At 33.2% G+C, this 18,580-nt stretch overlaps 1 protein-coding gene across 2 annotated transcripts in view; it reads right to left on the reverse strand.

Annotated features, from left to right (window-relative positions):
• LOC118186657 (uncharacterized) overlaps positions 1 to 18,580 on the reverse strand; it is a 149,703-nt gene that overhangs the window by 107,283 nt on the left and 23,840 nt on the right. For both annotated transcript variants that reach the window (XM_035356776.2, XM_085808709.1), the window contains exon 2: positions 5,527 to 7,583. In XM_035356776.2, the coding sequence (XP_035212667.1) occupies positions 5,527 to 7,542 (2,016 nt within the window). In that variant the 5' untranslated portion in view covers positions 7,543 to 7,583. The remainder of the gene's footprint in view (positions 1 to 5,526; positions 7,584 to 18,580) is intronic.

The raw sequence follows: 18,580 nt of genomic DNA on the forward strand, positions 1-18,580 counted from the left end.
GCAGCTGTGCGTCGTCATCAAAACGCTGCATAGCCAGCCACTTCTTCATTGCTGGGAATAGGTGGAAGTCGCTCGGTGCCAGGTCGGGACTGTACGGCGGATGAGGAAACAACTCCCACTTAAAAGATTCAAGAACTTTACGAGTGACATTTGCCGTGTGGGGCCGGGCGTTGTCGTGAATCAACAAGATCTTAGAGCTCAACATTCCTCTGCGCTTGTTTTGAATTGCTCTTCTGAGTTTTTGGAGAGTTTGGCAATACCTTTGAGAGTTTATTGTAGTGCCTCTTTCCAGGAAGTCCACCAAAATTACACCTTTTCTGTCCCAAAAAACAGTCGCCATCATCTTCCTTGCCGACATTGTTTGCATGCATTTCTTGGGTTTTTGGGGAGAACTTGTGTGCCCCCACTGCATTGATTGCAATTTCGTTTCACAGTTCACATGTTTCACCCATGTTTCGTCACCAGTAACGATGCGATCGAGTAAAGAGTCACCATCCTTATGGTAAGCGTCCAAAAAGTTCAACGCTGCAGCCATTCGCTGATTTTTGTGGTCCTCTGTCAAGATTTTTGGAATCCATCTTGCACAAAACTTGTGGTAACCAAGCTTTTCGCTGATGATTTCGTGCAACGAACTTCGCGAAATTTGTGGAAAACTCAAAGAAAGTTCCGTTATTGTGAAATTTCGATTTTCACGGACTTTAGCATCGACTTTTTCGAGAAGTTCGGCGGTCACTATGCTGGGTCTCCCACTTCGATCTTCGTCGTGAACATTGGTTCGGCCATTTTGAAATCTTATGACCCACTGACGCACTCCACCTTCAGTGATAATGTTGTCCCCATACACTTCACGAAGCTGCCGATAGATTTCTATCGGTTTACAGTTTTTTGCAGTCAGAAACCTTATTACTGAGCGCACCTCGCAGCTCGCGGGATTTTCAATTAACGCAGACATTTCAAACCGTCACAGTATCTGAACGGAGCACAGCACGAACCTCTCACTAGCACGGCTAGATGCAGACTGAGCTGCGCAACGCTCTGACCCCAAGATGGCCGCGCTAGCCCCGCCCCTAGCGGACACAGACGGAAACGTAATCTACTTCCTGGGTGGCCCTCGTATATACTCGTAATATCTCAAATTTACTATAGTTTTGAAGCTACTGGGAATTTACTTAAGCGTCTGAAAACATTTTCACTTTTTACTACAAATTATATGCATCGAAAAATTATTACAAATTTGTTTATGTCTCTTAAACAAAGCATACCTGATTCCATGCTAAGCTTTAACTATTCATTTATAAAACTTGCTTCTTACACTGTTTTATCAAAATGTGTTTTCATATTTATTTTTGACAGATAATATATAACGTCTTACAAAATATGAGAATATTTCGAATTCGAAGCCTAAATTATTTGCTTTACATCAACAGATTTTTAAACTCCATATTACTATTTAATAAATAATAAATAGAGCAGTAATGTCAAATTTATGCTTTCGTGTCATATTTCGAACGATTTAGTAAGATTAGCAGACTTATCATTTCAAGAAAAAGTAAGCAAATGAAAACTATATTTGTTTCTTAAATTAAAAGAAAAAACTCGTAAAACGTATAATTTAACATATAATACAGGCTTCTATTCGCATTAGTTAAAAGCCCACTAGCTGCCAAGCGGTAAAGTCGTTGGACACTGGTAGTTTGGTCCAGAGTCAGAAAACCGATGAATGGACTGGCTGCAAGAGAGTTTTCGTGGTTTTCCCCATCTGTAACGTGTATACGAGCCATTTTCCCTTAGAAAGTATTCCACAAAAGCATCCCTGCCCTTAAGCAGATAGCCTTCTAGTGCTTTGTCATAATTAAATAAACCAAACCAAACCAAAGAAAAAAAAAAAAACATTAGTTCAGTTGCACTTGATAGCTAAGTTATCTACATACAAATCTGTGATCTGTGATCTTCATGAAAACCAGATTAAGAAAGGAAATTCGTTTTCTTAGGTTACTTAGTCGATAAAAGTCTATTTCTTAATAAGACAGTCTTAGAATATTCTTAGAATTTTATTTCCTTGATTAGATAACTGAAGTACTCTCGTCTTGAAATTCGTAAAACGTTGAAATTTAGACAAAATTTATTTCACCAATACTAAAAGTATCCAGAACTATCTATTATAACGCTGCATCCTCATTGATAAGTTAAGTATTACTTTGATAATTATGCAGATATGAAGGTATAATTCAAAATTCATATCAACTTTTTATAGTACATATGTAAGAGAATTAACTTCCATTTATAAAGAGAATATTTAAAACATTATATTAATGTAAAGCAGCTTAAATTAAAAAAATTTAAAATATGAAAATTCTAAAACGTTTGTAATATAAAACATGTGCAAATATCTAAAAACAATAGCTTAAAATACTTAGAACTAGGGGTATCTGGTTTCAGACTATAGATAGAAGTTTCGAAAAATTGTACGTAAAAGTTTTGAAACTGCTCGAGACATTAAAACTCCCGTAAATTTATAGTTAATAGTGTAGTATAAAATTTTCTGTGAAAATATTTATATAAAATTATAATATACTCTAATTACGATTTTAATGGTAAAAATCTTATTAAAATATAGGCTGGAAGAGCCTTAAGCTTTTTTAGGCTGAAAAAAAAATCAAAGTAAAGGAAAAAAGTACAGAAATTCTTCCTTCTGCTTTATTTTCGTAAACCCAATAACCTAAAAAAATACTTCAATTGAGACTGCAGCAAAGTTCTTTAGTAAAAATCAGATAATTAATTATATGTTCAAAGATTATTTTGCAATAAACTTACTCGTAATGCAATTTAAATTCCTTGTTTGCATCTCAAAATTAAAAAGTGCAATTTAATGTTTTTAATTTGATGTATTCAGAAAATTACAATCTGTAATAATGATAATCGCAAATAATAAAATGTTGCACTAATCTCCGTAAAATGTTTGGTAAAAATAAAATGCAATTTGATATCTGAAAAACCTCATTTGCCTAGAACAATGTACCTATGAAGTACTTGTAAGTATTTAGTATTAAGTTTTAATTTAAAAACAGTTTTGAAAATTTTAACTTGGAATATTCATTTTACTTTCATGTTACAAGTGTATCTTAGACAGTACTGTAGTAGCGTAAATATATGAAAGGAAACATTTTTGCAATGGGAGTTATACCATACCTACATATTACACTGAAAGCATGTCTATGGGAAAAAAAAATATTACAAACATTGCAAGAGAAAAGGCTAAAACTGAGTCACGTGCTAGTTTAAAATTGTGTGAAACTGAATATATGGAAGCTAAACCGTGTGACGGATTCATATGTCAAGAGTGACACATATGGGAAGACGTGTTCTTTAAATGATAGCGCTACTTTCAAATTAACAGTTTTTAGTTCAGATCGTATACAAATATGTACACATGCAATCGCACACAGAACGCGAGTAAATATATATGTCTATGTATGTGTGTTAGTTACCATATTAACCCGACTATGGAATGGCTTTGCTATCGCTTAAGAGACTACCCAGCGTTTTTACTTCCTTGTACGAAGTAAAAAGGAAGTATTGTAACAGCGAAAAGTTTCAGGCAGCATATTTCAACGAAAATATCCGCTTTGACCGCTATCGAATGCAATTTAACGATGTTTTTGCGTGATATATGTACGTAAGGACAGAATAAAATACTCTTTTCCTCCAAAAAAATTATAAAACTGCTTTAAAACTAATTCTGAAGAGAATTTTTTGTGGCATCTGTACGAACGTATGTACGTACGTACGTATCTCGCATAACTCAAAAACGAGTAGCCTCAGAACGTTGAAATTTTGTACATAGGACTACTATAACATGTAGATGCGCACCTCGTATTTTGGTTGCAATCGGCAGCACCAAACGTATATAAATATATTTATATATATATCCACTCTGTTACCCAGCTCAGTGATCTCAGTTTCTTTACTCTTATATGTTTGTAAATTGTACATTTTTTGCTTTAAAAATGATTGAATTATGTTGTTCTTATCTTCTGGTTAAGGTTTTTATGCCTTTAGTAAATTTGTATGCAATATTTTTAGAATTATCAAAAATTTTAAAGTTGTTTAAGTGCCGCTAAGCGTAATAATTTTTTTGATGGCGGCCATTGCTTGTTTACATTTGAAACAGCAGGATAGTGGATTTGTTGCCAATCTAGAGAAACTTAGCTTCGCAACAACAAAAATAACACCTTCATTTATTATTGCGCATTAAATCATGCTTAATCCTATTATTGCGAATTAAATCATGTTTAATCCTTTCTGGAATTTTCTCGAGGAAATAAGTGTTTAAGATTTACTTCGTAATTTTTAATACAGATATTTTGAGTTTTTATGTATTTTTGCCTTGTCGCGAAGGGAGAACTGAATTAATTGAATGAGAAATACTCAATCGTCTGTGAAAAACTGTTTCTTTTTTGTTTTATTTGCTTAATTTCTTTTATACATCATTCTAACTTTATTATTTATTATAGTATTTGAATAGAACATGTGGCAACGATTAGATAATTCTATTCTTTAAATGATATAAATTTTGTGCATTATGAGTTATAATATGAACGAAATATAATACTGTTAAGTGAATCTAGCGCCAGAGTGTCGCTATGGTAAACAAATACTAGAGTGAATTTTAAAGAATTCATTTATTCTATTGTGGTTTACGCGCTGTTGGCGACGTAGATTTAATTCAATCCAATAAGTTTAAATGAAATTCAAGAAAAAATGCGTATAATTTAATATTCCGTACAAGGAAGTTATGTGGTGTACACATCAGATTTTTTTTATGATGTTTTTCAAGAAAAAACGTCTTGTGTGTATCCGACGGTCTCACATATGTGAGCTTGATATGTTGGCGGTATAATACGAATCAAGTAATTAAAAATGGTGTAATTACCATAATCTGAAGTATACGTAAATGTGTTATGTTTTAACGTAAAACTTAAAAAAGTTAAATACTGAATTATTTCTATATATTTTTGATATCATAAGCTGCACATATAAGATGGATTTCGCAAAAACATTTTAAGAAAGAACCTTAATCCATACCAGTACTGCATATAAAATAAGGCGAAATCCATAGTTTTATACTAAAACTCTCATAAGTAAGCAGCTTTTAGTTTGGTCATTTAGTTTCTAAAGCTTTCATGTTTAATTTGTTTTGTTTTTTCTATTAATTTGTTTGCCTACAAATAGAATGAATTTTAATCTGCTTATTTTTTAATCAGAAACAAAGAAAAAATGTTTAACTAAACGCTGAATCCGAAGTTAATGCATTTTATCCAGTATACAGTTACAGAGATTAATGCTTACAAATATGTAGAATAATGCTTTAAAAAATATATGTATTATAGGATGTTCATTGAAAAAATAAAAGCAGATCTGTTTCGTTAAAATAGATCCATTGTTAATAAATGTTTAAATCTGAAACAATTCCAAGTAACAGTTCCAAACAAAAAATTATAATCGAATTAAATATTTTAAACTTACCCCATAGTCGCTTCCACCACTATCGCAATCACCATCTCTACTGCTAGGAGGCCCATGAAGTAAGTCTTCGAGTCCTTCTATATATTCAATTGCATTCCTCAGAATCTCTACTTTAGGTAGTCTTTGGTTAGGATTATGACTGGTCCGTCTTTTCAACGCTTCAAAAGCTTCGTTAACTTTTCTTAAACGTCTCCTTTCTCTCATAGTGGCAGCTTTCCTTCGATCTACAGTGGCAGACTTTCTCTTACAAGCTTTACAAGCCCATAACAAGCACCTACGTTGTTGAGAGTGTTGGCCTGGAGCAAATACATGTGGAACGTGCTGGTCGTCACTATCTACAACTGGTCGTCGAAGATCTTCTGGAGAATCTCCCTCCAAAGTTGCCGTGGAAGATGATGGGGATGCACTGCAGGCTGAAGCGGCAGAAGAGCAAACGTCTTCTCCGTCAGAGCCACCGTCACTACTGCCGATGTTTAACTTGGCGTTTCTTGCACAATACCTTTCCTTGTCGTATCTTCCGTTCTGATTACTTTTAACGATAGGGCTATAAGGTTTGAAAATACCTTCTGTAGTATTAGTTTCACATTCCTGTTTGTAATTTTCGCAGGACGTTAAATTAATTGTTTTTGAATCTTTTGAGTTAAATGGTTCGAAATTAGTAGCATTTTTTCGTTCTCCTGAAGAATATCGTCTTTCAAAACTATACTTTTTATCATTTAGATTATTACACGATTGATCTTTTTTTTCATAGATCACGTGATTCACAGTTTTATTCTTTGATATACTTTTTTGCTTTTCATTTTCTAAATTAAATATCTGTGGTTTTAAATTAAAGCTATTTATGTTCATTTGTCCATTATCATGTTTATCAGCACTATCGTAGTGTTCTCTGATTGAAGAAGATGCTGAACCTTGTGGTTGGTATTCGTGTTTTGTATTTTGTCCTCTGTTATATGCTTGTCTCTTTGCACACTTTTTACTCTCATAATTACTACATTCAGATTTATTATCTTCAGATGTTTCGTATGTATACGTTTCTCGTTGTTCAGATGTTTTGCCACCTGTTTCAGCATAGTTACCGGACCCCGCATGATGATTTTCATACTTTGAGTCATCCAACTGCTTATTTGATGCATTTACGGTTAAGATGCCTATACTTAGGTGATGTAAAGAAGATGTTGATCTCTCCAGCGAACGTTGTTCGTTTGTTCTTATGATGGAAGCATTTGAAGTTCTGTTACTCTCTCGCTTTTCTGTATCAGCTACTGTATTAACAAAGTGAGGTATTACTTTATTTGTACTGGTTTGCCCACTAGTAAGAGATGCTTCAGAAGTGATGCAGTTCTTCATGTTATTTGTTGATGGACACAAAAATGTTTCTGGATCTGAATAAAAGGAATGAGAAGGTACATGAATATTACTGTATCGAACAGAATATATTCTATCTCCGCCTTTTGTGGTTCGACATTGACTAAGATCAGTGTAAGTCTTGTTAAGAGAATTCAGAGGCAAAAAGGCTGTTTGTTTTTCAGGCTCACTATGACATTTCTCTTCATTGCTTGTGTTTTTACGACCTTTTATCTCTGATGACGACACGTGTCCAGCAGCGATACAAAATTGCTCAGAATTTCTGCTTTCAGTACTGAACAAATGAGACCTAGGAATATAAGACTGATTTTGATGAATTGGATAGGAATTTCTACTACAATTCTTCTGTAGTACTGATCTGTATTGAGCAGCTACTGGTCTAATTTTGTGCGATGAGTGTGCTATTGCACTGCTTGATAAGTAGGTGAAGTCTTCACGAGAAGAATAACCTGTAGATGACCTCTCATTATAACCGTTAGAGATATAATCATCCAAATATGACTTGTGTGACTGGGCAGCCGTAGAAGGTGGACTCTGCCCACCTGGAGGGGACAAAGGAAGTGGTCTCGAAGGAGTATACATTGGAGCTGGTTCAGCTGCTGAAGAGTGGTTTTCACCGTAGAAACAACTGCGCATTTCTGAAACCATGGCTATGGCTTATCTTTTGTAATATGAAGGTGACCGTGCACCTAAAATTGCAAGTAAAATGTTAGAGAAAATCAAGCATAGAGTAATTTTAATTAAATTACAAGCAAACATCTTCAGTAAAATTTAAAGCCACAAATATTGTATTCAAAACTACTTTTAAATCTATTAGTTCTGTTAGCAAAACAAAAAATTTGATATTGAACTTGATACAATATTTGTTCCACAATTTAACCTTTTATGTGCTCATTTAAAAAATATTATTTCAAATTACTTTTATACTTGAACAATATTTTTTGTTGGAACTTTAAGCAAGGAAAATTATATCTTCAGAATCAATCAAATCAAAAAGAATATTTAAGAATTTCCAGCAAGAAACGGTAATAGAGATTAAATTATATTCGTATAATCACTGAAATAAATCCAAAAAAACTGACAGCTTCTACATTAGTTATTGTGATTTAAATAATTTATCTTTTAAATTTCTCTCTTTCCCCTTTCAAGAATTTCTTCAACACACAACGTTTAAACAACGCAAATTATTTTTGACTTTTGCAAAAAGTCGAAAATAATTTTTCTCAAGCAAGCATTCCTTTTAATATTTTATGTAAACTATCTTAAAAAAGGTGTTGTTTGCCACATAAAAGTTAAGACAGCTTTTAATTGTTTTCAAAAGGTTTTTTTCATTTAATTTTAAGTTCTAACTTAAATTTTAAGTTCTTAATATTTTTAGTGGTTGAGAGGAAAAAACCAATTTTCATCCGAGATGTGTGAATTACTTTTCATGTTTTAAAACCGAAACTGCAAACCAAAAATTATTTTTATTAAAACTGTAATTCGATCAAAGAAAATACTTTATCACATACCTGAATTATATAAAATCATAAAAATATAGTTTCTGTCCCCTCTTGAAATTTACTTTTCTTGTTTTTAAAAGTTAATCCCTTTTTGATGTACTGCATTATTTTGTTTAATTCTAATCATCGCCCTAATTTACTCGGTTAACATAAAAGAACTGCTACATTTAAAGTGGAAAAAACCTATCTTAAAAGCTATCGATAAGTACGGAAGCTATTTGCCGTCCTACAGTGTCTTTTACATACATCAAACTTTACACTTTTCAAAAGCTTAAAGTTTACTCTTTTACGGAAGTTGATACTTTTTCTAATTTTTGAAAATTTGAATCATAGGAAACTAATCCAGTTCTCTAGCAAAACAGATGGAAGCATAAAGTGTTTTTTTTTCCCTTTTTTTTCAGTGCCCTTTAAGATATTAATTCCTACCTACCCAGATCTCATAAATATTTGTAAATATTCCTTCAGCAATTACTATTAATTTATTTCGTTAAGTTTTTCGTTTGGGAAGTAAGCGTTGAAAAATCAGTTAATCGGTTTGACATTCGCGGATTCGGACTTTAATTCCAGAATAAAGCTAAATTCAATGAAATTTCATTATCTTATTTCTATTTTTACCTTTATTTCCCCAATATTTCCATAAACTTGAATATCAAAATATTAGCCGATAGCCGTAGATAAGCCCTAACCTCTCATAAACTATTACATTCAACAACATTTACTAATGCTTTATCGGCTAATAAAACTTTCTAAATTTTAACAAATTATTTAGCACATTGTCATAACATAAAATAAATTTTTAAGGTGTCTAGAGCAGATATTTCTTTACATCGCTTTCATGCATGTCTCAAATATAGCAAAAAGGGGACACTAGTTCTTTTATTTAAAATAGTAGCTTAAATAATATTTTAATATAATAAAATTTGTCTTTATAATCTTTGAGAAACCTTTTCTAAACGATTTTGTACGTATTTATTGTTGAATAAAATAACCATAGTACACTTTTTAAAAGAAAAACAGAACGTAAAAACTCAGTTCAGCAAATACAAAGTATAAAAACATTAATTTTTCTTACATTTTGTTTAAGAATATAAGAATTACTAAAAATGAAAACCGCATTCACTAACATATAATCCATCAAATTTAAGAAGTCCGTGAAATAAAAATGCTGAAGTTCCTTAAATGTGGAATGTTGGGGAATGTTGTAAGTTCGTGAAAGAACCCACGACGATACGTACGCATACTCTTCACCATCTTTCCATATACAGTCAACGATTGCAACAATAGATATCCTACAATTATCAAATACTTTTGTGATGACGTCTTCTTCTCAGAAATTCAAAAATAATTAAATTTTACAACTTGATTTCTGGGTTTAATTAACTGTCAGATAAAAATGAATATGGGCCAAAAAACTGATAAATGAGTTTGATACTTTCGAATATCTGTCTAAATAAAGTCTTTAAATTTTCCTTCTCATCAATCACTTCACTTAAAAAAATCCAAATAATTCATTTTATGCTGATTTTCTTTAATAATTATGCTCAAAATTTTAATTTTTACATAGAAAAATTGATATTACTATTATATTCGTTGTTTTTATATTCACTGTTTTCGATGACCTTTCAGTTTGCGACTTTTTTAATTTGAAACTAGTATTACCTTCCAGAGACATATAAGTGAGTAAAAACGTACTTTTTTTGTCCTATCTGTGCCAAATTGCATCGAAATAAGTTATGGATTTACACAAAAAGGAAGTCCTTCGGAATTTATTTTTTTGCCTTTTTTCCCACTGTTGTTGCTCTTCCTCCCTTCTCGCTACTCTTGTAGGTTAAGACGAATTATCCACTTGGACAAGATCCATGAAGATGCGATACATCATGTTTTCGTCAGTGAATAATGACTTTTGATTATAAATCCCGCTCATCCTTTAAAAAAAGTCGAATCAATATTGTCAAATGAGTCAAAAACTAGTTATTTTTTTTACCGAGTCGAAATCATTTCATCAAACGCAATGGGAGTGAAGACAACTGTAAGTCATTTTTCATGAGCTTCCACTGAACCTTCTGCCGAAAAGATAAAAGTATATTTAGAATTCAGTACTTGCAACGGGAAAGCATCATATACCAGAATAGATCCCAGAATTTTTGGCCATACGATACTAGAATTTCTATTCACTGCATGATATATGATTCACTATTTTGCAAATGTTCCTAATACCTTAATCAGCGAAATACCTTCCCATATTAAGTATTGTAATATCCTGACAATTCCAAGCGTGTAACCCTATAAAGGTTCAGCTACATTCATCGGTCAACCTCATCTAAAATCATTTCTTTCTTCTTCCTAAAAAATTCATTAATAATTATTACCGGATTTTTGCTAAGATACCTAAAGAAGACAAATTCAGCATATGAAAAGCGAATTTAAAATTTGTTATAACGAACTCAGATTCATAAACAAAATGAAATAATATTTGCACCTCATTTTTCTTACTGAATAACTCAGTACTCATTTCTCTTTCTTTTTTGAAGATAAGGTTATTTCATAACTCAGTACCGTATAAAGTATTTCTCTCGCCTTCTTAGCATGCCTTCATGGTGTAGCGGTCAGCACGCGCGGCGCGTATTTGAGAGGTTCGTGGTTCAATTCCCGGCGAGGGCAATGCTCTTTTTTCAAGTCTCCTGTTTCCAAAAATAACCTAATGTCTCTACAGTGGCGCCCGAACTAAAAGGGTGGTGGATGATGATTCTCCACCCGCAGGATTTGGCGATTGGGTCCTCTAATCCCCAGTCGCCCTTTAAAAGGGGGTTTATATAAAGTATTTCCCTCGCCTTCTTAGCATGACTTCGTAGTGTAGTGGTCAGCACGGTCGATGCGTATTCTAGAGGTCCGTGGTTCGATTCCCGGCGAGGGCATTTCTCTTTTTTCAAGTCTCCAAAAACAACCCAATGTCTCTACAACCTATTCCTGCTTCTTTTTTTAATCTAAGGTTATTCAATAACCTTAGATTAAAAAATTACTTATTTTTATTTTAATAAATTTAATATTCATTCGTTTTTAAATATAAATTAGCTCTGAGAATTCAGTTTCGAAATTAGAGTTAGACCAACTAACTGTCACCAAAGCGTCTAAAAGTTAGTTTCCAGCGTCTAAACTAACTTTTAGACTCTGAGAGTGGAAACTATGAAGACGAAATTTTGAATTATATAAAATAATATACCTTTGAAACAATTTCATGTTTGCCCATATTCAGGCCCGCGCCGACAACAGATGCAAGGTCGTGCCCGGGCAATCATTAAAACAAGCAGTTCGTCTCGCTGCCTGTCTGAACAGAAAAATTCTTTTACTATTTGAACGCCCCTCCGGGGTCCACTCGTGTAAAACCTGGGTAGCTACTGATTAGGATCTGTACCTAGGCAGTCTCGCCCACGGGTGTTTAAAATCAGTCTCCGCAGGACTGGAGTCATCGCTAGCGATGGCTGTTTCAGGCTCGGCAGGGACCATATGGCGATCTCGTCCGTTCATCTGGTTGTGGTTGAGCTACATAGTCAGATATTCATGGATGTCCGGGAGGAAACACCCCCGTCGATGGAGCTGGTGAATTCAGCGAGCATTTAAACTGCTTGAGGTTTCCAGTGGGCGCCTGGAGCCTCAAAACTACATATTCATATTCTTCCTTGGTTTCCCCCTGGGGGCTCCTAAAGCCGACATCTGTATACCATGACGTAGTGTTAGCAGCCCGGTCTGTCTGACAGTGTTTAAGTGACTTCGTTCTGCTGTCCGAGGTTGGGGGCCCCTGTTGATGGAAGATGTTTTTACTATCCCTCCAGAACGGGGACGTAGAATGTGAGTTGCTGAGTATTCCTGTCTACTTAGCTTAGTTCAACGGCTCGACCGATAGGTTAGCGGACCCTTGGATCGCCTCTAGGAGTTGGGGGGGGTTAACTGTGTTAAGGCCATGGAAGTAACTTGCTACCTCCATGGTTAAGGCAGCCTCGAGATTGCCAGATCTGAGTGCCCCTTCTTCCTAGCACACTGTCTTAATTGGCCGAAAGTTATAACCAGGTCAGTAGTTTGTCTTTGGTGGTTTCTTCCAGGACTTAGAAGAGAAGGGCTAGCTCATAGAGCTTTTCCCCCTGAAGTAGAAAGTGAGAAGTGATGACGTAGTCATGATGACACTGAGCGCGCAGATGCAATTCATAGCTTGGAAATTAGCGTTTTTGAACCAGCGTTTTAAATGAGCTGTGTGTGAAAGATAGCTATAATTTGGAAGAGACAATGTTACTGCTTTATGCATTTTAGACTGAACCATTAAAAAAATTTAATAATACTTACTCAATTTTAAAATAATAGATAAAATGTGCTACTCATTTAACATAAAGTTCCGTGTTTTTTTTTTTTTTTTTTTTTTTTTTATTATTATTTTTATTTGCAGGTTTTTTTTTATTTAATGCACGTTTATTTCTAATGATTTCTTTATCTGCATGTTAACTGAGAGAATTTTTATACTGCTTCTAAGATAACTATAATAGCAGCTATTTAAATTTACTCAAAAAACAATTTTACATTGACATAGTTTTAAACATATATGACATATATGGCAAAATTTCTGCTAACCTACGTTTGATATTTTGCCTAATTGTAAATTTTACATTGTTATAATTCTCTTCCGATTCAATATAATAATAGATATTTTTTAAATAATTTTGTAATTTATACTTATATCTATATTAGAATTAAATAAATGTATGCAAGATTGTTACCTTAATTTTGACAAAATAGCTTTACTCAGAGTACCTAATACAGTTATTTAATTTTTCAAAAGCGTGAGTAAAGGAAGCAGTTCTTTTTATGCCAATTACTTTGATGTTTTACACTATTATATTTTATCTAGAATGCTAATCTAGCACAAAATCTAATCAATAATTAGTTACAAAGGATACAATAAGAATAACTTTAACAAGTACTTAACAAAATTAGTTTGTTAAGTACTTGTTATTCTTGTTGGTACTATTTTGGTACTATTCATAATACCGAAGATATTATCGATTAACTCATAGAAGTCAGATGTTTTTTGATTTCCTGTGGGGTGGAGTATATCTTTTGCGGTACTTTTTGAAAATAATGTTTTCTCTGGAGCGAACTTTTGTCTCTCGTTTTCCTTGACCATTAAATAATTCGGTTTTAGTTTGTGACACAATTTGATTTCTTCTCAATCTCTATTTAAAACATCATTAATAATATCAAAATTTAAAACAGTTCCATCTTCTAAAACAAATCCTTTATCTAAAACGTGGTTTCTCAGTAATTTGAGGCAGAGCGCGAAATGAGACCTCTGGTTAAAACAAACTGCACATTTTGAAAAGAACCGAGAACTTGGTACAGTTTAGAGTCATAGCAGAATTTTCAATCTATAATTTCGTCGAAACTGAGAACGCATATTTTTTCTACAGAATACAAATGTTCGCCTCTTTCCTTCTTTAGAGTAAGAACATCACTTTGAATTCTCGGACTACACTAAAATTTAGCGCACCATTTCTTTAATTTGCTAATACTAGGTAAAGATATTCCAATTTTTTCCTTAATTTTTTTTCTTTCCAAAAATCATAGCTTTAAGATGACAGAGCTCTTATGACAATGCAACGTGAAATATCTTCACTAGTCCACCTGATTTTTCCCTTCTTTTTCAGTAATACATTAATCTGCGTCTTTATAAATATAGGCTTTAGACATTTTTCCAAATTCTCCGATTTGTGCTTCCACTTCCCCAAAATTTCGCTATTTTGAGATTTTAATTTCTGATACCAATTTCTGTCTAGATGTCGTCCACCTTCTTTGCCGCTGAACAAACATTCTAAAATTTTTCTTTTCTCTATTTTTCAATACTTTAATACAATTTTCTAAGGATATTATTTTGTTCTTCAAATTATCATGCATTTTTGTTTATCCTTAAACTTAGGGTATTTAGGAATATCTACATTTTCATTTGTGAGTTTTATTTCAAAATCATTAAAATTTGATTTATTATTGTCATCATAATTTACTTTTGGCACAGCATTCCATTTCAACAGTTTCTTTTTGTGGCTATCCAAACAAGCGATTTTTCATATCATCTTCATAAACACTGCATAGAAAATGTTCGATGTAGATTTTTCCGCTCTTCACATTAATAGAATCTTGCCTTTGACATTTGTGTATCCATTCTTTCGTCAAAAGCAAAATCTTATTTATATCCTTTGGTCCCATGAAATAAGGCCCACCAGCGGCCGAGCGGTAAAGACGCTGAACACTGGTAGTTCGGTCTGAGGTTCGAATCCCGCGAACGGGCTGGCTGCATGGGCGTTTTCGTGGTTTTCCCCATGTGTAACGTGTATACGAGCCAGTTTCCCTTAGAAAGTCCTCCACGAAAGGCATCCCTCCCTTTAGGCAGATAGCCCTCGTGTGCTTTGCCATAATTAAATACACACCAACCCATGAAATAAAATATCTCATCCTTTCGTACTTTTGTAAGTGCTACAGCGCAAAAAGCCATGTTACGTAAACGATACTTTACAATATAGAATTTAAAATAAAAACTGACTGAAATTACATATATATATTATTTTAAATATATACATTATTAGAAAACAGATATATATATGATTAAAATTAATTTGGGATATGTAACCTCTATAAAATCGTCTCGCAGCTGAAAGAAACTACAGTTTTAAACGCGGGAAATCAGAACAGGTGGCATCACAGTGACGTCAGATTACTGCCTGTTAAGTCCCCCCATTAGGCTCGCGTCGGCGAGGAGTCGAACAAAGAAATGAGGTAGCTCTTTCTATTTATCCCTGGGTTTTTCCTGTCTTATTTGAACTTGAAAATACGTGATGCCGATGTATATGTAAGGGTAGACGCATTCGACAAAGTGCTTAATCCTTATTTTGTGTTTACTGTTGCAATAGTAGGAATTTGTTGCAACATTTATCCTTTTTGTGATTGCTTATTGTTACTGCATTTTTTACATAAAAAAAGGTAAGTGAAGTTACATATTATGTTAAACTTAGGTTAATGTTTTAATTTGGAAGCAAGGATTTGAGTATAATTACTCGAAAACTGTTTACCTCTCCTGTTTGAATCATTGTCGTAATTTTCGCCGCGTCAATTACTAATATCTAAACCATTTTCCTCTAAATTCTTCAATCATAATGTTGTTCGTCCTTCACTGGTCGTATCTGTTGTAACACCAAAATACTAAAACCTTTCTTCAATACACATGTCTGTGTTTTCTAAATTAAGATACCTCATACAAATTAATATCTATTCTTGATGGCTGGCACCAGGGGTACAATCAAGTAAAATAGAAAAATACTTTGCCGGTTTGACCTTACTTAAAATAATTTGCTTTATATTATCGCCTAATAAGCTAATTGTTTCATTTTGAATTTTATCTTCAAGGTAATGAAGCATATTTGTTTAGTTTGAATTTTATTAGCATATATAAACGTGATAGGGTCAAATTTTTTGATAATTTCTATACACTTAATAAAAATTATTATTTCTTTCGAATAACTTGTTACTGGAACCACGGAAGGCTAAGTTTTGTTTGGCCAAAAACTGAATGGCATAGATAATTCTTTCAATAACATCGCACCAATTTTTAGTCTCTTTTTTAATATATTTTGAAATTCCGAGTCAACAGGTTTATTCTTTCGTAATTGCTCTAAGAAATCGGACCAAAGATGTAGATTCCGGAAATGCATTTTATTTTTTTCCTGAAGTTTTAAGTGCTCATTAAGTTATTCGTTAAATTCAGAACTACTCAGTTTTGCGTTTCTGAAACTGTTAAAAGTTTTGCAACAAATACAATAAACATAATTTTTTTCAGCAGAATTTAGCAACCTTTTAACTCTTTCGTTAATTGGCAAGATTAAAAGTACATCTAAAAATATTTACGCCCATTTTTGTCTTTTGGGAAACCGAAACTCGAAACCAGGATATTCAGGACAATTTTCTATTAAAGCTTGAACTTGGGATGGCAATAATAGACTTGGGCATAATCCGGAATCATCAGGCACAGGAAAATGCGTATCTACTGCAGAAAGTGTAGATTTCTGATTTATTAATAACTAACTCTTTCTGATTGTTTCTTTTCACAATTTCAACGGCAACTGAGACGTTGATGGACAACTAGTGCTAGTAGCGTCAGCTCGAGTATTCTCTGGGTTTGGGAAAAACTAAGTAATTTTAAAGTTATGGTTTATTAAGTCTTCCTCTCACTTTCTTTTTCTTCATTGCATTATGATCCTCAGACAGTTTTTTTCTGTTTTTCTTCCGACATCTGGGAAAAGTGAAAACAGAAAAAGTGGAAGTAAAAATAAAAGTAGAAAATAACTATTATAAGAACTATTGCGTAAAACACTTCTTCTTAAGAACACTCGAAAAGTCACTGCTTGCAATATTTTACCTCATTTCTGAAAAACTGAGTATATCTTAAACTAAGGATGTCAAACTCGCGGCCCACAACAAATATTTTTGCGGCCCGGCCAATATATCGGCAAATAATAATATATAATAATAAAATAACATATCGACGAAGAAAAAAATGAAATGTTTACTTCTAAGTAATTAACGATAATTTATTCAGTGTTGTTAGATTACTCACAGCGAGCTGACACACACACTACTTAAATTAAAAATGCGTGTGAGTCCCTTCGGCTTTTGGGGGACACGTGCACTCAGAACTTGTACGCATCCCCCGATAGCCGAATGTGGCCGAACTCATGGTCTCAGTTTTCCAATCATAGTTTTGTACGATATATTGGTGCATGCATGTGCATGCACTTTGCTTTATTATTAATTATTACTTAATTCATATTGTTACGGATTTCATAGTTATTTATTTATTTAGTTTTTTTTTTATTTAGAATTGTAATTAGATTTGCTTCATGTTGCCTTAGCAACGCAGACGATTTTTGAAAAGACAGCTGCGTTGGAAGGTTAAAAATAGAACAGCGCGTGCATTTAATACCTAATAAATACCTAATAATAATTTTTTCCATGTTTGGTAGCACTTATTGGTGCGAGCAGTTATTTTCAGTCATGAAAGTTAATAAGTCTCCTTTTAGAAACCGTATTAATGATGCTCACCTTGGGTCAGTGTTGAAAGTTATCACTGCAAACAAAATTTCTCCCGAAATAGGAAAGATAATAGCAGAGAAGAGATGTCAAGTGTCAGGACGTAAACATTAAATTTTTCTTGTTCTTTATGTTTGTTTCTTTGTTTCTATATAAATATGTATATATGTTTATTATTGTATTATTCGAAATAAATCTACGTTTCTATGAATATTGATTTTTTTGGGCGGCTCGCCTAAAGTTAAACCTTGTTTGTTTGGCCCAAGTGTACCTATGAGTTTGACATCCCTGTCTTAAACCCTTGCTTGAAGAATACATGAACTATTAGATCAATACCAAATAATTCAAGGAGGTTATAAGGTATTTCTCCCGCCTTCTTAGCGAGCCTTCGTAGTGTAGTGGTCAGCATACTCAGCGCGTAATTGAGAAGTCCGCGGTTCGATTCCCGGCGAAGGTGTTACTAATTTTTCATCTTGCCTGCTTCCAAAAATACCTAATGTCTCTACAAGCAGGTAAAGTACTCTTTTGTTTATTAAAGTAAATAAATCAAATTTAAAGTATGTATTTAAGACGTAATGAAATAACAGAACATTGTCCTTTGATTTTCCATACAGCTAAAAATCGGAAAATGGCTAGTTTCTGATTTCAGACCTTGTATATTTTTACTTATTCAAATCTCAGATAGGTATATTTTAAATTCAGTAGTACTCCGTAAATATGTCAATCCTTTCTTTTCGAAAGATAATAATTTTTAGTTTAGTAAACAAATGGTTCATGTAAAGAAACATTTTTCGAGTAATTATGCTCAAATCGTCGCTTTTCTGAATCAAAAAGCTAACCCAAGTTTAACATAATATGTAACTGCACCTATTTTTTTTATGTAGAATAACAATAACAACAATCAATCACCAAAAAAAAAATAATAATAATAAAAAAGATAAATGTTGCACAGATTACTACGATTGCAACAGTATACACGAAATAAGGACTACGCGATTTGTCAATCGCGTCTACCCTTACATACGCATCGGCATCACGTATTTTTGTTCACATATATAATTACA

This window comes from Stegodyphus dumicola, chromosome X1 (genome assembly GCF_044657685.1).
Source record: "Stegodyphus dumicola isolate Sdum_Otavi_A_Nest chromosome X1, ASM4465768v1".
Taxonomy (NCBI): Eukaryota; Metazoa; Arthropoda; class Arachnida; order Araneae; family Eresidae; genus Stegodyphus; species Stegodyphus dumicola.